Genomic DNA, 25,659 nt, shown 5'->3' on the forward strand with positions numbered 1-25,659 from the left:
ATAGCTTGAGCTTGGGTTCCCTTTTTGTCTTTCTTCCCACAGTGGTCCTGAAGTCCCTGAGCATGCCTGTCAGTGTCAAAGATATTTTAGTTCGGAGACAAGAGATCTGAGTTCAGTTGCTGATACCATCACATCCCTCACCTTTCTTTGTTGGAAACCAGCTTGTGATATCTTGAATGACTTGTGACAAAGAATGGAGAAAATGGGCGTTCTTGAGATCTCAATTAAAAGATAACTTGGGAATCATAGGCAACACCCAAAGAATCAGTGAAACCATGGGCTCTCTCCTCAGTGTGACTGTGGGTAGTTCATCTATAAAGCTTTTCCCACCATAAGATCATGATAAAGGGAGCTTATCCTCCCATTGCCTAACCTCATCCTGACAGCCATCCTGTTATGCCCTGCAGCGTAGTTACATATATTACAAGCCTAGGATGGCTAATTTAGAGGTTTCCAAGTGAGGTGACATGTGTTTCTTAGCAACTGACAGAAATGTAGTGACTCGGTTGGAAGCTACAGTATGACCTCATCTCTGTGTTTCAAGGCAGCTGCATAGGGAGGCAGTCTTCTACCAACGATCCACTTTCACATCTCATTCATAATTGAACAAGGCTCATTATGTGAGATGGCTCCATATCATCTCCATGGGCACACCACAGCTCACCCAGGGGTGGTGCTCACCCACAGAAAGCTCACATTATGACAAGATCTATGTCACCCTGTAAACTGCACACTCTAGAAGAGAGAAGAAAAGAGCTAAATTCCAAGCTCATAAAGGCCCATGAAGGATATGGACCTACGTTATACACTGACCCATGTCAACTCTGAACCAATCTCAGCTTCTGAACTGACCTAGTTCAAATAATCTAGAACACAGGACTTGCTCTTGGGTGTCATCTTGTGTGTGTCTTCTCTGGAGGCTTATAGTCAGAACTCTGGGAACGGCAAACAGTCTCCTTTGCTGGTGTTGAAAGCTGGTGAACTAAGCTTGGTTCTTAGTGTATTTGGCAAGAAACTTGACATCCGCTGCTGTCCCCTCTGCGTTCATGCAGGTGGCTCCAGGAAGGAGGTTACTGAGCACTGGGAATGGCTTGAACAGAACCTACTGCAGACACTCTCCATCTTTGAGAATGAGAATGACGTCACCACATTTGTAAGAGGGAAAATACAGGTAATAGTGTTTTCCTTTTGTTTTGGATGAATATTATTGAAATATGTAGTGTGCATGTATAAAATTCTCAAGGGATTAAAAATGTTCTTAAAACAGATAACTAGAAAAATCTAAAATTTATAGAAATTTCGCAAAAATAAGAACTATATATAACCCACCTGTGTGCCTTTTGCTCAGTCTTAACTAACATTCCACCCTATTTGCTTAGGATTTTTAAAATTTTTTATTTATTTTATGTATGTGAGTACACAGTCACTGTCTTCAGACACCCCAGAAGAAGGCATCAGATCCCATCACAGATGAGCCACCATGTGGTTGCTGGGATTTGAACTCGGGACCTCTGGAAGAGCAGTCAGTGCTCCCAACCGCTAGCCATCTCTCCAGTCTCATGTTCAGTATTGTCAAGGCTGACATTTGAGAGGAGCTTCCTCTTAAATCCTTCAGTGTATGTTTTCTAATAGTGATATTTGATGAAAAAATAAATAAACTTAACATTATTTAGCAATGAATGTAACTATCATTATTACATTGCTTTAATGTTTAGCATATATGCTAACTTAAAAATAGCATTATTTATCTTATGCATATGTGTCTTGCTTGCATGTGTGCATGTGCTCCATGTGTGTGCCTGATGCCCTCCAAGGTCAAAAGAGAGCATTGGGGCCCCAGGAACTGGAGTCACAGGTGCTTTAAGCTCCTGTGTGAGGGCTAAGAACCAAACTGGGTCTTCGGCAAGAGCAGACAGTGCTCTAAACCACCGAGCCATGTCCCCAGGCCCATATATTCTAATCTAAATGGGGTTGAATAGACCCTTGATAGCTTTGGTTTTTTTCTGTCTAGGAGGGAACTGAATTTAGCTTGCATCTCTTTAATCTCCTTCAGTCTGGAATATTTCCACAGCCTTCCCTTATGTGTCAGGACATTAATGTTGTTAAAGTGTGCACTTCTAGTTTTCATAGAAGGATATGTAATTTGGGGTTCTGTCAGATGTCTCTCTGTGATCAGATTCAAGTCTTGCCTCCTAGACAAACTTACGCAAGCAATCTTGTGTTGTCCTCATCCTGTAGTGCCCTGAAGCACATCATGCTCGCCCGCCTCTCGCCAGCATTACAAATCCATTCAAAGCATTGGCCACTTTTTTCTGCTGTAGAATTCATACGTTTATGTTTACAAATAATAATATTTTATAGGAAAATTTTATCTTTTTAAGAATTATTTATTTTATGCATATAAGTGCATTCTACCTTTATTCAGACACACCAGAAGAGGGTATCTGATCATTTTACAGATAGGTGTGAGCCACCATGTGATTGCTAGAATTGAACTCAGGACCTCTGGAAGAACAGTCAGTATTACTAACCTCTGAGCCATCTTTCCAGCCCTAGGAAAATATTTTAAACCACAAATACTACCCCTCTTTTTTTGTCAAAAGTTCCCTGTTGGTATAGTATCCATTACTGACTTTTAAAAATCTGAATAGTTCTTCAATGTGATAGTTTGCAAGCAGCGGTTTTATTAAGACAGTTGGCATCATCACTGTCCTCAGACACACCAGAAGAGGGCGTTGGATCCCATTACAGATGGTTGTGAGCCACTCTGTGCTTGCTGGGAATTGAACTCAGGACCTCTGGAAGAGCAGTCAGTGCTCTTAATCCCTGAGCCATCTCTCCTGCCCGAAAATTGACATCAACAGACTACTATTCCTTCACTTATATCCACAGATTCCTTCATCTCCTCATTCTTGTTCTCTGTATTTGGTGTGTGTGCTGAAATTGGCTCAGTCACTACCTGTGCTTGGATATTTAGATCCCTTCCAACATTTTGCATCTATAATTCTGCTACATTTATTCTGCATGGACTTGTGTTTGCATATGACTGAGGTTGTATCTTTAGGGTGAACTTGCACAAGAACTGCCGGATGGAAGGATAATGTGTGTGCTGTCTTTCTAACTATTCAGTTCCTCTGGAGGGCACAGTATCATTTAATACTCCCATTGGCATGTGTGCCGGCACCATCTTCCCACAGCAACTCCAGTAGTGTCGATTCTCCAGCTTCCCAACTCCTGCTCACCTTACAGTAGAGGAAGATGGCTTCCCTGGTGCTTGACGCCTTTGTAAGAGAACATGGGTCATGTTTCCCATGGTTAAGGGCCACAGTTTGTATCTATACACTGCTGTGTGTATCTCTTCTTTATCTTTCATAGGATTTGGGGGTCTCACTTTTCTTGAATTTTTATGGTGTGTGGTGTGTGTGTGTGTGTGTGTGTGTGTGTGTGTGTGTAGGCCAAAGGATATTTTAGGGTCATTCATTCCTCAAGTGTCGTCGACCCCTTTTGTTTGTTTGTTTTTTAAAGACCACACTGTCTCTGGCCAGGGACTTAGGTGCACACTAAGCTTCGAGCTCTGGGGGATCCACCTGACTCTGGTCCCACAGCTCTGGGATTGCAGGCATGCTGCTGCCCCATGCTCAACTTTGTCTTACTGGGTTCTAGGGGTTGAATTTCGGCACTTTACTGGAGGAGCTATCTTTCCAGCCCCCTCTTACGTTAATATAATAGTTATTTTTATCAAAAGGCCATTTTGCTTCTGTTGGTGACACACATGTGCCGTAGGTATTTATCCTGTTTGTCATTTGTCAGCCAATTTTGCTCACCATAATTTTTGCCATGCAAGGTTATAAGGTGACTTTCTTTATGCATCAGGAGAGGCTCTCAAAATGGTCAATTTTTTCTGTCTTAGCAAATGTGTTTTTAGACGTGGTTTAAAAAACAATCAAATCTTTTTAGACCCAGAGTAAGGAGGATTCTAGGAAGTGGTCTGACAGAATACTACTCATAAAATCCCTAGAGTGGTCCATGTTCTCTTTCTTCTATTTGACTAAAGTGTTCCATTGCTAAGAATAATGGAAGCAGGGTCAGAGGTGTTTGAAGAGGGGAGCTGATTGGACATGGCTGTATACAACTCTGACAACAGACTGAAGAAAAGCGCATACAGTCACCCATGCCTGCTCCTCAGGCTCAGCCTTCCTTCAGAATGAATACACACTCTCTGTTTAGGATTCCCTATTAGAGACTAGAAGAGACCTAAGAAAGGGATGGGATAATGCATTGGGAACGGCCAGTTAGTGTGTGTGTGTGTGTGTGTGTGTGTGTGTGTGTGTGTGTGTGTGTGTGTGTGTGAGAGAGAGAGAGAGAGAGAGAGAGAGAGAGAGAGAGAGATAATGGAGAACATTGTGTTGATGAAACTAGGTTTCTATATATATTCATGTATGTGAATACAGAGATCAGGAGAGGTTCTAATTACATCAAATATGAGGGGCTCAGGCAGCTGGGGTGGAGAAGATACACAGACATGGGACAACAGAGGCAACCAAGCCACCTCACAGCCCTGCCTGCCTCTGAGGCTGTCATCATCTCCGGTTAATGAATAAAGAGATAGAGGAAGACACTGGAGTCTCTGAGGGACAGTAGCTAGATAACAAATGAAGAAAGGAAGGACAAATCATACCAAATACTTTTTCTTTGCACTATATTAAATATGTCAGGTTTATTTCCCCTGAAACCGTTTATGAGGGGGAATTCCCATTAATGCAATTATGTGTGAAAGAATGTCGTTCGTGTGTAAATGAATGGCTTACTGGTTCACAGATTGCCCAGTAATTAAGGGAACCAGCAGGCTTATTTGTTATGAGATCTAATTAACTTTAATAAATTATAAATGTAATCACCATGCAGGGGAGAGGAATTCAATGCCGTACATAGCATTCTGTATAGCCTCTTTCTGGATGTTCAACATGGTGATCATAATAATAGGACCCTGTGCTCCTAGGAATCTGCTCTTTTGTTACAGCCTTGGCCAGTATCTACCATAGCTATACAATCATAGTTGTTTTACTAACAGAAGATAACTCCATAATTGACTTTACTTTGCCTTCCTAGAAGTTACCTCAGCTTCTAAATTAGCGGGGGATAACCAGACACAAATAAAGATGTGAACTTTTGTTCACATGACTTTTTTGCCACAAATTATATTTCTCCAGTCACTTTTGGGGATAGAAAGAGATTAATAGACGGAATAATTAAAAATTTTTAATAACTCAAAATATTTTAACAGATCATAAGTATATGCTGTTAAACCGGGATCTTGTAATTGCTTTCATATGACTTTTTCCAGGCTTATTTTATTGTTTTAATCATGAATGCATGCTGTGCCTGTGTGTAGTATGTGCTCATGAGTGCATGTGTCTGTAGAGCTGAGTCACAGGCAGGTAGGAGTCACCTGATGTGTATGCTGAGAACTAAACCTGAGCCAATCCCTCCAGCCTTTGTTGAAATGGCCTTGAAGTTTAACATCTTAATGTTTTAATTTTTTTTTCTTTGATTATGAAGCTAAACATTTTATTATTGTTAACCAAGTTTTTTTTTGTTTTATGTGGGTTTGTTTTGTTTTGTTTTGAGACTAGGTCTGTATTTCTGGCGTGTCTGGGACTTACTATGTAGACAAGGCTGGTCTTGAACTCACAGAGATCTTTCTGTCTCTGCCTCCTAAGTGCTGACATATACACAATATCTAGCCTTAGGTATACCAAGTTAATTTCACTTTTTAAATATACCTTTACATATTTAAATTAACAAATTAACATTAGGCATCTAACGTGTTAGATATATTGAATTTCTGACGTTGTTAGGAGCCGTTGCCTAGAACCAGAGTGGTTTTAGATTAAGTAGACCCCCATAGACCTTAGAGGAGAGAAATATTCCATCTCTGTGTTCCATTGACCTGACCTCCTGGCTGAACATTCACACAAAAGCCAAGGAAAGCTTTGACATTCCAGACTCTGTCTTTTCTTAAAGGTGGGAAAGTTGGAAGCGGGAGCCATTGATTCGGTCTGTTACTGAATGTACACTAGGCCCTGTCAAGTTTCAAGCTACCATTTCTTAGTTCCATATATTCATAAATCTATTCATACTTTAAAACATTTAAATGAATATTCTAGATGTTGTTATTTAGCACAGTGTTTTTGTGCCCGTAATTACAGGGCCTTACCCATGGTCTGGTGTACCTCACTTAGTTTTAATGCTCTCCCTATCCTGACTTTGGTAAGAGATCAGCCACAAATACAAGCCTGCTTGAGGTTTCCTGGATGATTCCAGGCCAAGGTGGTTGCCTAGGAAACCCTGACGCTGCTTCCCATTACTGTATTATTCTCCTTCTCTTATTGGGTTTTTGAGGGGCAAAGGGATTGGAAACGGTTTAACTCTGTAGCATATGTTGATCCAGAAGTTACTGTGTATCCCAGGCTGGCCTCAAACTCATCAAGATCCTTCTGAACTCTTTTCACTCAATGATCCAATGCCCCCAGGCTGCCTCTGGTTGTCTGACATCCCTCATGTAACTCTACCGAAGCCTGTTCATGTCCAGAATAACCTATGTCCACCTCCTTGGGCTGACAGGAGCTCTATATCTGTTCTCTCAGAGCAAAGCAATCTGATCTTAGATAGTCTCCCAGGGAGAAGGGTTGCTACTTGAGATGTCAGTCATCCTGCTACCCTGGATGAGTGCACAACTGAAGTTGACTTCGTAAGAGTCAACTCATAATGAAACAATGCAGATTTCACAATCCACAACTGGTATCATACAATAAAAAAAAAAAACAAAATATGGCTCCCTAAGATATACTCAAATATATTCTAACTTGGGAACACAACATATTCTCCATTAAGAATATTGTACTGAATACCCTTTAGACATTAGGTATATGTAAAGTTTCAAGGCACTATTGTTAGTGTTGGAACTCAGGTTTAGTGGTTGATGTATATAATATATATAAGTATGATATAAATATAAGCTGAATCTGTCCACCGACATAAATGGAAAGAGTATAGAACTGAGAGCGTTTAGATGGAGTCAACAGTTGCTTGGTTTCACAGGGAGGGAAGGCTGCCTAGGGAGAGAATGGGCAGGGAAACATCCTAAGGTGTGGCTGCAGCACAGGCTTAGGTAGGAATGTTACCAAGTCTCTGTTTCACAACACGGCTCTTACAAAACGACCTGAGTGGGGAGAGAACCTTGCCAGGAAGCCACTGTGATAATCCTGGCCTGTGTTGAGGGTCTAGGGGTGCCCGTGAAAGTAGACTATACTGAACATGAGGTGTAGGGTTGCATTCACCTGGGGATCCCGCTGTTTGCTGTTAGCTCTGTGCCCAAGATGATCAGTCACTTGAATGGTGATGGCAATGTTTGGAAGACTGAGGCTTTCCCTTCAGCCACCACCTCTAGTGGCCGCCACTGCAGGCCATAAGGTATGGCAATGGACATAAAATTCAGGAAACGATTTCAGGATAGGAAGCAGAGAATCACCATCACTGGTACTGTGTGTGAGGGAAGAAATCATGGCTGGGAGGTAGAAATTAATTAAGCCAGACTTGGGGAGTTGCTGTGGTGACAGACAGAGGGACTCTCAGGATGATGGGACCACAGAGGAGGTGAGAGTTATAAAGGACACCTGTAGGCCCAGAAGGTACCTCAGGCTGGCTGGGGCAGACTTCCCCATGGGAAATTATTCAGATACTGCACAAGGAAGGAAAAAGTTACAGTGTCATTTGGATTCAAACTGAATTTGACCCAGTATTTGTACTGTGACAGGAGTGGTGAGCTACTTAGGTTATGAATAATAAATGATGTAGACAAATTGGTTTCTTAATTAGTTTTATTTTTGCATATGCTAGTGTGTCCTGGTGCCTGTGGAGATCAGAGGGGAAGCTAGGTCCCCTGGGATTGCAGTTATGCATAGTTGTGATTCACCATGAAGGTTCTGGGACTCGAACCCCAGTCCTCTGCGATACAAGTGCTCTTCGCTGCTGAGCCATTGCTCCCATTTCCAAAATCAGTATACATGGGTGGAGGCAGAGGGTAATGCTGGGTGTGCTCCTCTGTTGTTCATGAGGAACACACACTCACATAACACACACACACACACACACACACACGTCTGTGAGGAGGGTGTATTTGTAGGGATGTCTACATGGGTGGAGGCAGAGGGTAATGCTGGGTGTGCTCCTCTGTTGTTCATGAGGAACACACACACACACACACACACACACGTCTGTGAGGAGGGTGTATTTGTAGGGATGTCTACATGGGTGGAGGCAGAGGGTAATGCTGGGTGTGCTCCTTTGTTGTTCATGAGGAACACACACTCACACAACACACACACACACACATCTGTGAGGAGGGTGTATTTGTAGGGATGTCTACATGGGTGGAGGCAGAGGGTAATGCTGGGTGTGCTCCTCTGTTGTTCATGAGGAACACACACACACACACACACACGTCTGTGAGGAGGGTGTATTTGTAGGGATGTCTACATGGGTGGAGGCAGAGGGTAATGCTGGGTGTGCTCCTTTGTTGTTCATGAGGAACACACACTCACACAACACACACACACACACACACACACACACGTCTGTGAGGAAGGTGTATTTGTAGGGATGTCTACATGGGTGGAGGCAGAGGGTAATGCTGGGTGTGCTCCTCTGTTGTTCATGAGGAACACACACTCACATAACACACACACACACACACACACTTCTGTGAGGAGGGTGTATTTGTAGGGATGTCTACATGGGTGGAGGCAGAGGGTAATGCTGGGTGTGCTCCTCTGTTGTTCATGAGGAACACACACACACACACACACACACACGCCTGTGAGAAGGGTGTATTTGTACGGATGCCTACATGGGTGGAGGCAGAGGGTAATGCTGGGTGTGCTCCTTTGTTGTTCATGAGGAACACACACTCACACAACACACACACACACACACACGTCTGTGAGGAAGGTGTATTTGTAGGGATGTCTACATGGGTGGAGGCAGAGGGTAATGCTGGGTGTGCTCCTCTGTTGTTCATGAGGAACACACACTCACATAACACACACACACACACACACACTTCTGTGAGGAGGGTGTATTTGTAGGGATGTCTACATGGGTGGAGGCAGAGGGTAATGCTGGGTGTGCTCCTCCGTTGTTCATGAGGAACACACACATACAAACACACACACTCACACACAACACACACACACACACACACACACGTCTGTGAGGAGGGTGTATTTGTAGGGATGTCTACATGGGTGGAGGCAGAGGGTAATGCTGGGTGTGCTCCTCTGTTGTTCATGAGGAACACACACACACACACACACACTTCTGTGAGGAGGGTGTATTTGTAGGGATGTCTACATGGGTGGAGGCAGAGGGTAATGCTGGGTGTGCTCCTTTGTTGTTCATGAGGAACACACACTCACACAACACACACACACACACACACACACACACACTTCTGTGAGGAGGGTGTATTTGTAGGGATGTCTACATGGGTGGAGGCAGAGGGTAATGCTGGGTGTGCTCCTCTGTTGTTCATGAGGAACACACACACACACGCCTGTGAGGAGGGTGTATTTGTACGGATGTCTACATGGGTGGAGGCAGAGGGTAATGCTGGGTGTGCTCCTTTGTTGTTCATGAGGAACACACACTCACACAACACACACACACACACACACACACACGTCTGTGAGGAAGGTGTATTTGTAGGGATGTCTACATGGGTGGAGGCAGAGGGTAATGCTGGGTGTGCTCCTCCGTTGTTCATGAGGAACACACACATACAAACACACACACTCACACACAACACACACACACACACACACACACACGTCTGTGAGGAGGGTGTATTTGTAGGGATGTCTACATGGGTGGAGGCAGAGGGTAATGCTGGGTGTGCTCCTCTGTTGTTCATGAGGAACACACACTCACATAACACACACACACACACTTCTGTGAGGAGGGTGTATTTGTAGGGATGTCTACATGGGTGGAGGCAGAGGGTAATGCTGGGTGTGCTCCTCTGTTGTTCATGAGGAACACACACTCACATAACACACACACACACACACACACACACACGCCTGTGAGGAGGGTGTATTTGTAGGTATGTCTACATGGGTGGAGGCAGAGGGTAATGCTGGGTGTGCTCCTTTGTTGTTCATGAGGAACACACACTCACATAACACACACACACACACACACACACGCCTGTGAGGAGGGTGTATTTGTAGGGATGTCTACATGGGTGGAGGCAGAGGGTAATGCTGGGTGTGCTCCTTTGTTGTTCATGAGGAACACACACTCACATAACACACACACACACACACACACACGCCTGTGAGGAGGGTGTATTTGTAGGGATGTCTACATGGGTAGAGGCAGAGGGTAATGCTGGGTGTGCTCCTTTGTTGTTCATGAGGAACACACACTCACACAACACACACACACACACACACACACGCCTGTGAGGAGGGTGTATTTGTAGGGATGTCTACATGGGTGGAGGCAGAGGGTAATGCTGGGTGTGCTCCTCTGTTGTTCATGAGGAACACACACTCACACAACACACACACACACACACACACACACAGACACACACGCCTGTGAGGAGGGTGTATTTGTAGGGATGTCTACATGGGTGGAGGCAGAGGGTAATGCTGGGTGTGCTCCTCTGTTGTTCATGAGGAACACACACTCACACAACACACACACACACACACACACACGCCTGTGAGGAGGGTGTATTTGTAGGGATGTCTACATGGGTGGAGGCAGAGGGTAATGCTGGGTGTGCTCCTCTGTTGTTCATGAGGAACACACACTCACACAACACACACACACACACACACACACACGCCTGTGAGGAGGGTGTATTTGTAGGGATGTCTACATGGGTGGAGGCAGAGGGTAATGCTGGGTGTGCTCCTCCGTTGTTCATGAGGAACACACACTCACATAACACACACACACACACACACACACACATCTGTGAGGAGGGTGTATTTGTAGGGATGTCTACATGGGTGGAGGCAGAGGGTAATGCTGGGTGTGCTCCTCCGTTGTTCATGAGGAACACACACTCACATAACACACACACACACACACACACACACACGCCTGTGAGGAGGGTGTATTTGTAGGGATGTCTACATGGGTGGAGGCAGAGGGTAATGCTGGATATGCTTCTCACTTCTCTACTTTATTTTTTGAAACAACATCTTTCACAGAAATCTGGGGGTCCATGATTCCACTAAACAGGCTGACCGTTAAGCCCAGGGATCCTCCTGTCTCCCCATCATTTTGGAGCTAACATTACAGAAATGGGCCTGTGGAGACAGCTGGTTTCCATGTCCGTTCTGTGCAATCCCTATCCAGCTATGCCACCACGACCACCACCAAACTTGTCTTAAGAAGATGTTTGAGGGTACTATTCAGGCTGCATTGAAGGAATGAGAACCCAATAGATAGCCCAAAGGCCAGGTGTTATAGATATAACGATCCTGTTAAGTTTTTAATCCTAAGGATGCCGAAGGACTCAGTCCTGTCTAGGAAAATCCCAAAGTTTTCCCAAGTTCCCACAGGTACAAGTGACACGGTGGAACCTGAGTTCACAGCTGCCATTCCCGATGAGAATGAGATCAGAGAAACTGAATATGAGCTAAGGGCAGACTTGACAATTACAAAGCCAACCATGGAATCTGAGAGAGTTTTTTCTTTATATATATATATTCTTGCACATATGTGTGTGTGTGCGTGTGTGAAAACCCTCACACATGTGCATTGTCATGTGTGCCATAGTGCCCATGTGGAAGTTGGAGGACAACTTCCCTCTACCGCATGGGTCCTAGGGTTTGAACTCAGGAAATCAAATTTGGCAGCAAGTGCCTTTAGCCACCGAGCCATCCCTCCAGCCCAAGGGAGCTGCTTCTGACAGAGATGCACAAAGACAGTCCCTAGGAAATTACAGAGGATCTGGCTAACAACAAAAAAACGGCATCTCAGGCTAGCAGAATGATGCAATAACAGATTTAGATTAGACCATTGTCTTAGGGTTTTATTGCTCTGAAGAGACACCATGACGAAGGTCATATATTGGAACATTTAATTGGGGCTGGCTTACAGGTTCAGAGGTTCAGTCCATTATCATCATGGTGGGAAGCATAGCAGAGTGCAGGTAGCTGAGATTTCTACATCCTAACAGGAAGGCATATAGGAGCAGACTGTCCTCAGGCAGCTAGGATGAAGGTCTCAAAGCCCACCCTACAGTGACACACTTCCATCAAAAAGGCCATACCTACTCCAACAAGACCACACTTCCTAATAGTGCCACTTCCTGGGCCAAGCATATTTAAACCATAACCAGTCGCATTCAATGCAAACATTTTATCTCCTGGGCATCTGTCAAAAAGTCTTTTGTCTAAAAGTTCCATTCTCATATTCATTTGCCTTCAGCTCAAACAACTCCTCAGGCACTGGGTCACAGGACAGATGTCCGTTAGTGACTTATATTCAGCCTTGCCTCCCTTGGTCTACTATGGTAAAGTGGGGTTTTTTGTTTTGTTTTGGTTTGGTTTTTTTGTTGTTTTTTTGATTGTTTGTTTGTTTGTTTTTTGGAAAAGCTAGAAGTTGACTCTGTCTTGATGTGTTTAGTAAACATTCAGTGACAAGATGCTTTTATTCCCTTATTTTAAAATAAAACAACTTAACTTTTAGTGAACATAAATTAATAAATAACCAATAGACATGTAATAAAATCCTTTGACAGTCTTTTAGTGCACAAATGTTACTGGTTAATTGGCTAGGCATGGAGGCTCCCCGGGTGGCTGACCCAGGAGGATCACAGTGAAACTAAAGCCAAGCTGGACTGCATAGCTGAGTTCCAGGCCAACCTGGTACTATGGAGAAGCCTAGCATCTGATGGGTTGGCTGCCTTTGAAGAGAATTAATCATTAAAACAAATCTGGTCTTAAGAGGTGCTTCACTCCTCTGTGTTCCGCTGCAGGCATAACCCCGTCTGTTTGCTTTGTCCCGACTAGGGCATCATTGCAGAATATAACAAAATCAACGATGTGAAAGAAGATGAGGATACAGAGAAGTTTAAAGAGGCCATCGTGAAGTTCCACAGGCTGTTTGGGATGCCTGAAGAAGAGAAACTAGTCAACTATTACTCATGTAGCTACTGGAAGGGGAGGGTCCCTCGGCAGGGCTGGATGTACCTAAGCATCAACCACCTGTGTTTTTCTTCCTTCCTGATGGGGAGGGAAGGTGAGTGGTCTATCGTTTCACTGAGACCTTTGGAAAATCCGCTGACGTTTTCCATGAACTCATAAACCAAATCAGAATAGCAAAACCATGAATACAGAGGGGAGTCAAGACTGTTTCCCAACTGTTTAATGAGTGAATTCAATTAGGTCCAATTCAGCAATTACAAACAAATTATCCATTGAGTATTAGAGTTTCAGTAAAGGTGCCGTTGACTCAGTAGATGGGACTTCAAGTCTAATAATTCTGATCCCAGAGTTCATGTAATACAAGTTATACCTAACGAATGAGACCATAAAAACAGATCAGGAGCTCAAAAGAGTTGGGCAGGTTGTGTGGTGGGGTTGTGAGCTTATTGTATCTGGAAAGACATAAGTACTGACCCACCCTTGTTGCCCGTGCTCAGCCAAGCTGGTGATCCGGTGGGTGGACATCACTCAGCTGGAGAAGAACGCCACGCTGCTCCTGCCGGATATGATCAAAGTGAGCACAAGGTCCAGTGAGCACTTCTTCTCCGTGTTCCTCAACATCAATGAGACGTTCAAGCTGATGGAACAGCTTGCCAACATAGCCATGAGGCAGCTCTTGGACAATGAAGGATTTGAACAGGACCGGTCCCTGCCTAAACTCAAGAAGAAATCTCCCAAAAAAGTATCTGCTCTGAAACGGTGGGTGAGAGAACCTTTAGAACTCAGGGATGGAAAAGCTTTCAATTCACCTGGGGCACTGAGCTCTGGCCAACTTCCAGCTCATGAGCGCTTTCCTGAGTGTAGATACAACAGGGAAAGGCTGCCTGAGGCATGCCAAGTCAGTGAGAGAAATAGGCATGACCATTTCCTCCACCATGTGGTGAGATCTCTGCTAGTCCTAAGGACAGAGTGCAGTGGGTTCACACTGACCTCAGGTGACCTCAGTGGAGCTGCTCTGAGCTGGGGTCATGGGTTATAGAAGGTGCACATTTGGTGCAGAAGGATCACATGGAGGAAACCCAAGGGAAAAACACCAAGAGCAGTCAGTCATTGGCTAGGATGTGGGATGAGGAGATGCAGGGAAGTGTGGTGTGTGTGAGAGCCAGGGTGGGGCGAGGGAAAGCCAAAGCCTCTTGATGTTGATCACGGACACAGAATTGCCCTTCCTAAGATGGGAAATGAGTCAAGGAAGACTGATTCCAGAGCGTCTGAGGGGTTGGTTTTGATGGTGTTGAGTGGAGTTGCTAACAGGACATCAGGATGGAGGTTATTCCTCTAATCACATAAAGGTGGGAAGTGTTGCTATGCAGGTGGGAATGGGAGTCTGAAAAGACAAGTGCATCATTAGAATGTCTTCTGGGGTTTCTTTCCGGTTTTGACCTCCTAGTGAACAACAGATTTATTCATTACCTAAATGAACTATATACCTAGTAAAACTCAAAAAGCAATTAACAGAGGAGACATTGAAGGCGATTGACAAAGAAGAGATGCTTTTGGTTTGTTTTGAGTTCGGAAAATATTTGATGCTCTGTGACTTTTTCCACAGAGACAGGGACACTGGCTGTTCATCCCAGATATGGCACTAACGACAAACCAAAGAAATGACACCCAAACCAAGCTTAGTGATCTAGTTAGTTTATTGGGGTTCCTGACAGGAGCTTTAGCTTGTCACTGGGACACTCACCCCAGCATGGGCATCACCTCCTGAGACTGCACCCCCAGAGGATGCTTGCATGTCCTGCAGTGTGGCCCAGCAGCTCAGCCAGATGGACAGCACCCTCTTCTAGTGTTGTTACTGCTCCTATAACCCTGGGAGGGGCCTGGTGAATGGTGTGTGTCTTGTAAGATTACTGAGCCTGGAAGTCTTGTTTACTTCCTGAATCCTATATGATCTGTTTACTTTCGGAGTCTTAGGAGTCTTCCTCCTCCTTTAGGAGAAATTCAGGGGGAAATGACTGTACAACAAAACATGGACTGGATGGAAGGCTCTGAGAGGAAAACTTTGTTGGGGAGGGTAGGTACCGTGATGAAGAAGCCTAAGGATGAAGGATAAGAAAGCGGTTTCCAAATGGGATCTTTGTAGGATGTGAATTATGCCGTTGTGTGCAGCTCCAGAGCCGATGAGAGAGGCAGAGCAGAGTCAGGCTATGGCTCTTGTGCGTTCACTGTCCGTGGGGAACCAAGCCAACGGGCGAACTAGACCTTCTGTGGGGCACGGGTGGAATAGAGAGTTCTGAGCAGGAGAAGCGTGTCATCAGGGGAAGTAGTGGAGTCAGCCGAAGCCTCAGGTGAGATCTAGGGCCTTTGTGTCTGGAAGTGTGCTGTTCCAGGTTTCTTCACCCTGTAGCTCAGGGTGCAGAGTGACACCCCACAGGGTTTTTTTTTTTTTTTTTTTTTTTTTGCTGTTCATGCTGCACAGAGCTTTCAGGGCTACACAGAGAAACCCTGTCTTGGGAAAACAAAACAAAATAAATAAAACCAACCAAACAAAAAAGTTGAATCTCCAAGAATGACTCTGGATAAAAGTTGAATGACCTCTTTCAGAATCCTTGCATTATTTGGAAAGAGAATGTGCTTCCTTTTTCAGACCTATTTTGCCCCAGATTTTAAAAACAAAACAAAAAAAATCAACATTTACTGTTATTAATTGTAAAATGGCTAGATTTTACTGTAGTAAAATTATGTGCTCAGGGGTTGAAGCTCCACCAATACACAGCCAAGGCTGGGAGGAATGGGTCGGGAAAGACTGAGGCAAGGGCTGGAACCCTCCATGGTGGGAGTTAAAAAGCATCGCTGCGTCTTTCTTGGTGACCTGAACAGCAGTCATTGGCTTGCAGTGATCTGGATGCCAGAGCGAAGAGCGAGCGATACCGCGCCCTTTTCCGGCTGCCCAAAGACGAAAAGCTAGACGGGCACACTGACTGCACCCTCTGGACTCCATTTAACAAGATGCACATTTTGGGTCAGATGTTCGTCTCCACTAATTACATCTGTTTTACCAGCAAGGAGGAAAACCTCTGCAGCCTCATAATTCCACTCCGGGAAGTAAGTGGAAACCTGGGATCGATTTTCTTTATTTAGACTGTGCCAGTGTGTGCTACATGCCTACAGGTGGTCGTGTGTGTGTGTGTGTGTGTGTGTGTGTGTGTGTGTGTGTATTGGTTCGTGCACCATGACCACAGGTGGAGGCCAGAGCATTGCTGTCCGTTGGCTTCCTCCATTGTCTCTTCTTGACTGCTATAAGCAGGATCACTCACGAAACCGGAAGCTCTCCAGTTCAGCTACACTGGCAGCCAATCAGTTCCTGAGATGCACTTGTCTCTGTCCCCTGTGCTAAGGTTACAGACAGATGCGCCCGCATAAACACAAGCTTTATGTGGGTTCATGGCATTCAAACCCTGCTCCTTGTGTTTATATACATGAAGTGCTCTTACCCACACCAAGCCATCTTTCTAAGGCTTTTTCTTTAAACAAAACATTGGTCAGGTTTTTGCCATCCGTGAGTACTGATGGTGCCTGGGGTGGGCGGTGTAGAAGTTGGAAGCCCTGCGTGCTTTGGTCTTTTTCAGTGAAGTTAAGGTGATCAAAGCTTTTGGGCTCTTCATCACCACCATGCTCAGAGCCCTGTGGTAAAAAGGGTTCAGGGTCCAGTCTGCTGCTCTTTGATTTAAAAATATTACTTTCCTTATATTTTAAGAGTAATGTGTTACTGTCTTAGCAAATTTCCAAAAATATTGATAATAAGAAGACAAAATTCCCACCTTGCTCCACTATTTGGAGACAACCCCCGCTGAACCCATCAGATGGGCTTTTCAGCTTTCCCAGTGCATTATCATGTATATGTCATACATTTAGATACAAACATAGGGAGATAGTTTTGTCTTACAGCAGCAGTGTAATTGTTAATGACTATATACTATTCCATTAAGTGTATGTACTTAATGTATTCCTCTGTCTAGCCGTGGCTGGAGCTTCTCACTGCTGCTGGGTTTCCCCAGGCACGGGTAAGATTTCCTCAGGTTATGGGTTACCAATTCCCTGAGGCTGAATTGGTCGATCAAAGAGTGCACGAAGTATCAAACAGGTGGCAGATCCTCTTCACTTAAATCATAGGTTTAGCTGAGTAATATTAGAACATATTCGCATTATCGTAGGTTTAGCTCAGTAATAGTAGAACGTATTCGCTTTATCGTAGGTTTAGCTGAGTAATACTAGAACATATTCGCTTTATCGTAGGTTTAGCTGAGTAGTAATAGAACATATTTTGAGATCAGGATAATTTATCATAGGTGAATTTGGGAAGATCAGTTATGTTTGCACTTAATGATAAACGGGCTTCATAATTTGTTCCTGCAAATTCATTTTGGTTGAATGAGTGAATTAGCAAATTCACTTAGTTCTAAGCATATTTTTTTAAAAGTGCATGCATGAGTGTGTGCGCGCGCGCGTGTGTGTGTGTGTGTGTGTGTGTGTGTGTGTGTGTGTGTGTGTGTGTGATGTGTGATGTGTGATGTGTAGGTATGAAGTGTCCAGGTCAGAGGATAATGCTGGAGAGGTGAATCTATCCTTCTAACTTCATGTTGGCTCCAGGGCTGGAACTTGGGTCTCCAGGCTTGGGTGGCAGGCTCTTGACCTGCTGCATGGGCATCTTTCGGGCCCCTTAGCATGATTTCCTTTACCAGATTCAGCCCGAGTGTGGTACAGCTGTTACCAGGAACAGCAAGGGAAATGCATTTTGGGATCAAGAGCCAACATAGTTTTGACACTGTGCAGTGGCCCGACTGCAGAATGAGGAAGACAAGAGATTCTAGCTTTAGATAGAAAGTTGAAGTTATGGTGGACACACCACTTAATGTTTGCTCTAAGATTTGTTGTTTTAATGTACTAAAGAAAAAATTTTTAGTATATTTGTATTTGTTTGAAGTTGATGAAAATCCTGTTCAAAACCATTGGTATTGGGCTTGGTAGACAGATATCTGTACTTTATTTGTTTGCAAGCATGAATGTCTGAGTTTGGATCCTCAAGACCCATCTTTAAGTTCAGGCATGGCAGTATGCTCCTGTTTGGGAGGCAAAGGCTGCAGGGTCCCTGGCACTCCCTGGCAAGACAACCTAGACAAACTGGTGAACTCCCAGTTCAGTGAGCAACCCTGCCTCAAAAAGTTAGGTAGAAAGTTATTGAGGGAGAGATTCCTCAGAATCCACTTCTGACCATCCTCATGCCTATGTTCACACATGCACACACACCCACATGCACACACACAAAACACGTATTCACAAATGCAGCACATACACACACACACAGAGAGACAGAGACAGAGGCAGGGAGACATAAGTCTTCAGTTCAAAGACAGCTATTTCTCTTTTCTTTTTCTTTCACACTGTAGTAGACTTGATTGGGCGCCCACAAATGTATACATGCATGCATATACCTGCAGGCACATGCGCATGCACCCACACACACATACTCACACACGTGCAGAGAGAGAGAGAGAGAGAGAGAGAGAGAGAGAGAGAGAGAGAGAGAGAGAGAGAGAGAGAGAGAGACGGAGAAAGAGAGAGAGCACAGGTGCACAGTTGTTCAGTTGTTTACATCCTGTCTGCTCAGGAACAAGTCCTTGAAAGCATTCGCTGCCAAGCCCTTGCATCGTATGATGTATCCAATGGACTGGTGGCATTCTGAAAGCCATCATAATCTTTACTTAGTAAAAGGAGACAGCATTGGAATTACTTTATTACTGATGATCCAGCATCTAGGAGAGCTGTCTCCTTTGGCTCCATGAAATTTTAATGAAAACTGGGAATTCCTTTTCAATCTCAAGCTTGTCATGACTGGCATCCTGGGCCAGTTATTGCTGCAGAGCTGTGCTCAGCAAGATGTCTGGCAGCATCAGAGTAGGCAGCTGTCACTTCTCCACCAGTGACAAACAAATATGCCTCTGGTTGCTGGGAAATGTCCCCTAGTTTGGAAAAACCCAGAAAGATCATTTTATTTTCTGTTTAGAGTCTCCAGTTTGATTTGTGTTGGAAGGTTGTCCTTTTGTCTGAGACATGGATGGCTTCCCCCAGGGACTTGGGATTTGAGCTCCTTGCTCCTTCAGCAGGGGCTGCCTTCCCAGTCCTCCCACAAGGTGCCCCTGCTTCCTCTTTCCCCAGGTAACCATCGTGGAGAAGGCCGACAGCTGCAGTGTGCTCCCCAGCCCTCTGTCCATCAGCACCAGGAACAGGATGACCTTCCTGTTCGCGAACTTGAAAGACAGAGACTTTCTGGTGCAGAGGATCTCAGATTTCTTGCAGCAAACGACTTCTAGGATCTACTCAGACAAAGAGTTTTCAGGAAGCTGCAACAGCTCAGATGATGAGGTTGGTGGGAGACACCTGAGCATAGTAGGGCTACTCCTATGTTCACCGGAGCATAGTGGGGTCAGCCCTGATGTCGGCCACCTCTTTGTCCAACTTGTTTGACTGTCAAATTTAACAGCTGTGTTAAGCCCCAAGTGCCAGCGCAGTATCTCAGCAGGATCGTCTTCAGTTATAAGGAATTGAAATTTGATCATAGCTCTATGATCAAGCAGTGGGTCTCAACTTTCCTAATACTACAACCCTTTAATGCAGTTCCTCAGGTTTTGGTGATCTCCTAACTATAAATTATTTCACTATCATTTTATAACTGTAATTTTGCTACTATTATGAATCATTGTGTAAATATGTTTTTTCGATCTTAGGAAACTCCCGTGGAAGGGTCATTTGACCCTCAAAAGGGTTGCCACCCAGAGCGTCACATAAACTAGTCAAGTGATCTGCTACAGAGCTATACCCCAGCCTTCACTAAGTTCTCCAGGCTGGCCTTGAACTCACGCTGTAGCCCACAGAGGCTGTGACGTGCAATCCCTTAGCTTCAGCATTAGCTGGAATTCCAGGTTTATACCACCAGGCCCAGTTTCAGCCTTTTTAAGTTGGAGATATCATTAAGTGACCTGTTCTGATTACAGGAAAAGCGACTCCTTTCTATTTAATGACATCAGTAGGAAGGGTTCCGAAATCAGAACTGAAATATAGCATCACTATGGTGATTCTTCTGTGCTGGAATGCACAGGCCACCGTCCAAAGAACCCAGACCCCTGGGACGATAAACAATCAGCCGGGGTGGCGGAGGAAGTTTCAGTTAGCTAAAGACGGCAAGGTTGCGGGGACCAACCCTGTCCCTGCTGCCTTGTCACATCTGTAGCATTTTTGAGAGGCCAGAAACTAGACTGGAGGCAAAACAGTTTTCAAAGCTTTTGCTTCTGCCGTGTCCTGCTTCACTTGGAGGCAAATCAGTGAAGTGGATAACTGCACACTTTTATAATACAAGGGAAAATGTTTTGTCTTAAGTTAACTTGGCAATAGTTCTCTGATCTCTCCGCAGATAATAGAAATCCTTGAACAGTTTTCCTATGTTCTTTTTCTTTTTCTTTCCTTCTTTCTTTTCCTTTTTTGGGGGTTGGGTGGGGGGACAGAGAACCAGCCTGGAACTTGGCTGTGTAGCTGACAATGGCTCCACCTTCCGGGATGCTGGGATTATAGACTCAGGCCACCTCAGCCCGTTTGTGTGCTGCTGGGGATGAAGCCCAGGGCCGTGTGCACTGTAAGCAAACCCTCTACCAGCTGAGCTACACGCCTAGCCCCAGGACTCCAAACTCTGGAGCAATGAATGCTGGAATTATGACTTTGCCCCAGAGTAACTTCTGAAAGGTGTTGACTTGCTGGTATTTCCCACTTCTTCACACAGCAAGAGGGAAAACATGACCTAGCTGTTAATACTGTACAGAGAAGGGAGCTATGCCACCAGGCTCATTCATGTGTGTCCTTCTCCATTGACAGGTGTATTCTCGGCCCAGCAGCCTCGTTTCCTCCAGTCCCCAGAGAAGCACAAGCTCGGATGCTGATGGAGAACGCCCCTTTAACCTCAATGGCAACAGTGTCCCTACAGCCACCCAGACCCTCATGACCATGTACCGGCGGCGATCTCCTGAAGAATTCAACCCAAAATTGGTGGGTGCATTTTTCTGTCCACTGAAACTTGCTGGATTAGAACAAAAGAAAACAAAACATTTTAAGATTTATTTTAGATATTTGTGTGTGTGTGTGTGTGTGTGTGTGTGTGTGTGTGTATACACATGCAGTTGGAGGCCAGAGGGAGCTCGGATCCCTTGGAGGTGGAACTATAGGCAATTTCAGCTTGTTATGTAGATCTTGGGATCTGAATTCTGATTGTATACTCTTGACCACTGAGCCATTTCTCCTGTCCCCATGTAGATATTTTTATTGTAATTAAACTAACATCAATGGAAATGGCTTTAAATGTTTGTAGAGATATCTCTAACATATTTTTTTCATAAATAAGTAAAAACAATTTTTATCTACGTGTGTCATTAGCTTGCAGAGTGGTTTATGGAAACCTTGGGAGTCACAGTACCTGTGTGACTTCTTTGTCTTTGGCCTTATTTTTTTTTTTAACTCCTGTGTAAACCAAGCAACAAATAATGATGCTCTTTCTTGGCCCACATTTAAAAATCACCAATTCGCATTCACGGGGGCCATTCACACAAAACTACAAGTATGACCAGCATTCTACTGGCTAGTGATTAGTCTACTATCAAGTAGATACTGAACAGGAGACTCTGATAGAACAGGCTATGAGTGGATAAAATTAGGAAAAAACTCTAAGCATCCAGAGCTCTACATTCTCAGGAGCTCTGCTCAGAGTCAACTGTCCATCAACAAGGACCAGTCTGATCTCTCCTGGTGTTCCTCAAGACCTCCCATCAGAGCCTAATGGGGGTCATGCACCACTGTGTCTTTCAGGCCAAAGAGTTTTTGAAAGAACAAGCCTGGAAGATTCACTTTGCTGAGTATGGGCAGGGAATCTGCATGTACCGCACAGAGAAGACCCGGGAGCTGGTGCTGAAGGGCATCCCAGAGAGCATGCGCGGAGAGCTCTGGCTGCTGCTTTCAGGTAGGAAGAGCCGAGAGCAGTGCTGCAGGGTGACCGGGGCTGAGAGCAGTGAGGCGGGGTGAGGGCTGAGAGCAGTGCGGCAGGGTGACAGGGGCTTCCTTCCAGCCTCCTTCCGAAGCGCAGCCAAAGTCCTTTGGGATAAGATACCCAAATCACCAGGTTCTGGAGTCAATAGTATCTTCCTTCACAGGGGAGTTTCCAAGGTCAACTGTTCCTATTCTCCAATGCGGTGGTTTCTTCTGTGTCTCTAGTGAGGCTGTTGAGGGGGAGGGAACAGGATCTGAAGTAGACGTGTAATACTTTGTGAGTTGAAGATCTGTTTCCTCCTGGCAATGTTGACTTCATCGAGAATCCTTCAGTGGGACTGGTTATGTTTTCTTTGGAGATGGGAATACACGACTCTCTGCTCACCCCAGCTAGGGCACCAGTGGCCGACTAGAATTCACTGAAGTCTACTTAGTGAACCAATGAGCTCTAGTAGGCTTCTTTGTTCAAGCATGGGTGAGAGGATACTTACAGGAGCATGGATCACTTACTGGCCTCTAAACCATGGAAGAAAGGTCTCCCAGAGAGGAGTGACAGCCATTAACACTACTCTCTGTCCTCAGGGCATGCTTTCTGAGACAGACAGACAGACAGACAGACAGACAGACACACACACACACACACACACACACACACACACACACACACCACATAATAGAGGCTAACTTATTAACTAGGCAAGATAAGATATTAATAAACTGGTAAAATTGAGCCATTATAACAATATACCACAATAAAAGTCATCTAAAATGGTGAGCTAATTTCTGTGATTTTTCTACTCGATTTTTTTTTCTCTTTTTAATATTTCAGTCATTTCAGAGAAGCCACTCCTATTTTCTGGAAACATCTAGTGCAGCCCAGGAATCTTTGTACCCCAGTCATCAGCGTCTACCTTTGGCTATCACCAATCTTCATTTTAATTGTTGCTTTAGCTGGATTGAGAAGGAAATGTTACCAGTCTAACTCAGTCCGTGGGAGGAGTTTTTTTATTTGAACCTACAGATGGCCCTACCCAAGTACCTTTATCATATTTTTTTCCTTAAAAGCAAATGATATTGAAACTTAAAAATAAAGTCACTTGGCTTACAAGAAAGCCTTAACACTTGTAGACCTTTCTGAAAGTAGACATAAGTGGTGAAATTGACTCTCATGAGATATATCTAAAAAAATAAGAGGCTCAGATCCTAGAAATAAAATTAAAGATAGTAATTGTTTTATCTATTTTGTGTAAAGTTGGTTTGTTTGATTCCCGCCCCTCCCCATTTCACTGTGTAGACCAGACCCAGGTCCTCCCTGAAATGTTAAATGTGAGCTGGGCATGGGTGTAGATTTTTGTAATCCTAAAACTGGGGAGGATGAGGCAGGACACTCTACAAGTTTGAGGCCAGCCTGGGCTACCTAGTGAGTACAACACTAACCTGGGCTGCTTAAAAAGACGCTATTTCAGAAAACACAAAGTAATGCTCAAATTTGAGCCTTGTGCACTCTAACTACATCCGAGAAGACCGTTGTTATAGAGGGTTCCCTTTCTTGGTTTCCCTTACTCTACCCTGTGTTTCAGGAACTGGTCACCTTGGCAACCAGATCCAAAGTGCTGACAGTACAGGAAAAGTTCCTTTCTCTCCTTCAGTTTAGAACTTATTTATAGCCACATTTTAGATTTAAACGAATTCACCAAGAAACCAGCACACAGCAGCTGCACCTAGCCCACTGACGTAGACAGACGTGGGCAGAGGGTTCTATTCGGTGTTTTGTTTAAAGAGGAGGCTGTCTGTGACCAAAGGGTCTACACACTATCCTTTGTTGGGTATATGTCCACATACCCATGGGTGTGTTGATGTGGGAACCAGCCTGCCCGTAGAGGTGGTCCAGTTTCTGGTTGAGAAGTCCATGTTGAGATCTGTCTGTTTTTCGTGACCTAAAGGCTGCTGCAGGTCTGGACTCTGGACCTACTGATGTCAAGTTCTGACTGTGTCCATGGAGGGCAAAGCAGCCAGTGTCAGTCTGCCTGTGACTGTCAGGCATAAGGACTGGGCCAACCACTGATTTGCTGACACTGCTCTGTAAAGTGAAATGTAAATGTTTACTTTGTCATTCTGCACATATTTTACCGTTTTTATTTTATTTTATTTTATTTTATTTTATTTTATTTTATTTTATTTTATCTTATTTTATTGGTTTTTGAGACAGGGGTTTTCTGTGTAGCCTAGCTGTCCTTGAACTTTGTCTGTAGACCAGGCTGGCCTTGAACTCACAAAGATCCGCCTCCCAAGTCTCTGCCTCCCAAGTGCTGAGATTAAATGTGTGTGCCACCACTTCCTGGCTACTGTTCATTTTAAATTAAACATCTTTTGAGAATGACTCAGGATTTACCAATGTGTACACAACGTAGTGATCTAGTATATATTCACAAATCACATCGTTGTCGGCACGGCTACTTTTACACTATTGTCACCTTGCTCCGTGCCATTGGTCAGTTATTCTTCATTTCCCATCAAGACTCCTCCTAGCTGTGGGTGCCTGGTGACCTACTTCCTGTCCCTGTGGATTGTCTACTGTAGACATCTTATGTGGATGAAACCAGTTTTCAGTATTTCGTGACCGACTTCCACATAGGATAACGTTTGCCGGTTTCAAGCGTGCTGCACCCTGTATCCACGTTGCACTCCTGTTTAGGGCCCAGAGCTGCACTTCATGCCTATATCCATTGTTGAACAGTTTAGGCTGTTCCCCTGTCTACCCTGGTATCATTGCTAGGACTGTTGAGTTGTGCCTTTTGGATACGTTTGTGAACGTGGGAGTAGGATTTCTGGCCTTTCTATTGACCCCATGCTTTACCTTCTAAGCAACCCCTGGGGGGTTGGCCAGGCAGTTGCATCTTGTCACATCCCCACTGTTGAGGGGACAGTCCAGTTTTTTCACATCCCCGCTGGTACTTACTGCCTCTGCTATCACTGTCCTTGTGGGTGTGAAGTGCTTTTAAAGTTGAGGCTTGGGTTTAGGGAGTTTATTTCTGTTGGCTTGATTAGGTTATTTGTTTTCATTGACTATAATATTTTAATTTATTCTTTGAGAATTTCATACATGTATAAATTGTACCTTGATCATATTCACCCTTCCTCCCCTTCAACTTGGGCCTATCACCACCAGGTTATTACTAACCCCAACTCTCAGTTTCATGTCTTGTTTTTCTTCCTTCCTTCCTTTCTCCCTCCTTCCGTTCTTCTATTCCTCCCCTCCTCCCTCCCTACCTCCCTCCCTGCCTCTCTGCGTCCTTCCCTGCCTTCCTATAACCATACCTGAGTCCGGTTAGTGTTGCCTGCAGGT

At 44.6% G+C, this 25,659-nt stretch overlaps 1 protein-coding gene and 1 long non-coding RNA gene across 6 annotated transcripts in view; both read left to right on the forward strand.

Moving 5' to 3' along the window:
• The window catches only part of Tbc1d9 (TBC1 domain family, member 9), a 107,589-nt gene that overhangs the window by 55,034 nt on the left and 26,896 nt on the right, over positions 1 to 25,659 (forward strand). For 2 of the 3 annotated variants that reach the window (NM_001111304.1, XM_030243771.1), the window contains exons 3-9: positions 1,053 to 1,171; positions 13,095 to 13,323; positions 13,727 to 13,988; positions 16,127 to 16,334; positions 19,446 to 19,652; positions 21,153 to 21,323; positions 22,137 to 22,287. In NM_001111304.1, coding sequence (NP_001104774.1) covers positions 1,053 to 1,171; positions 13,095 to 13,323; positions 13,727 to 13,988; positions 16,127 to 16,334; positions 19,446 to 19,652; positions 21,153 to 21,323; positions 22,137 to 22,287 — 1,347 coding nt within the window. The remainder of the gene's footprint in view (positions 1 to 1,052; positions 1,172 to 13,094; positions 13,324 to 13,726; positions 13,989 to 16,126; positions 16,335 to 19,445; positions 19,653 to 21,152; positions 21,324 to 22,136; positions 22,288 to 25,659) is intronic. The other variant, NM_027758.4, reaches the window with a different exon arrangement.
• Positions 2,520 to 9,611, forward strand: Gm42027. Of its 3 annotated transcripts, XR_003947409.1 has the most exons (3): positions 2,533 to 8,516; positions 8,648 to 8,886; positions 9,010 to 9,611. It is a non-coding gene; the product is annotated as a predicted gene, 42027 (long non-coding RNA). The 3 variants fall into 3 exon arrangements; XR_003947408.1 differs by having other exon boundaries at positions 2,520 to 8,886; XR_001778598.2 differs by having other exon boundaries at positions 2,523 to 8,772.

The sequence above is a fragment of the Mus musculus genome, chromosome 8, assembly GCF_000001635.26.
Source record: "Mus musculus strain C57BL/6J chromosome 8, GRCm38.p6 C57BL/6J".
Classification (NCBI taxonomy): Eukaryota; Metazoa; Chordata; class Mammalia; order Rodentia; family Muridae; genus Mus; species Mus musculus.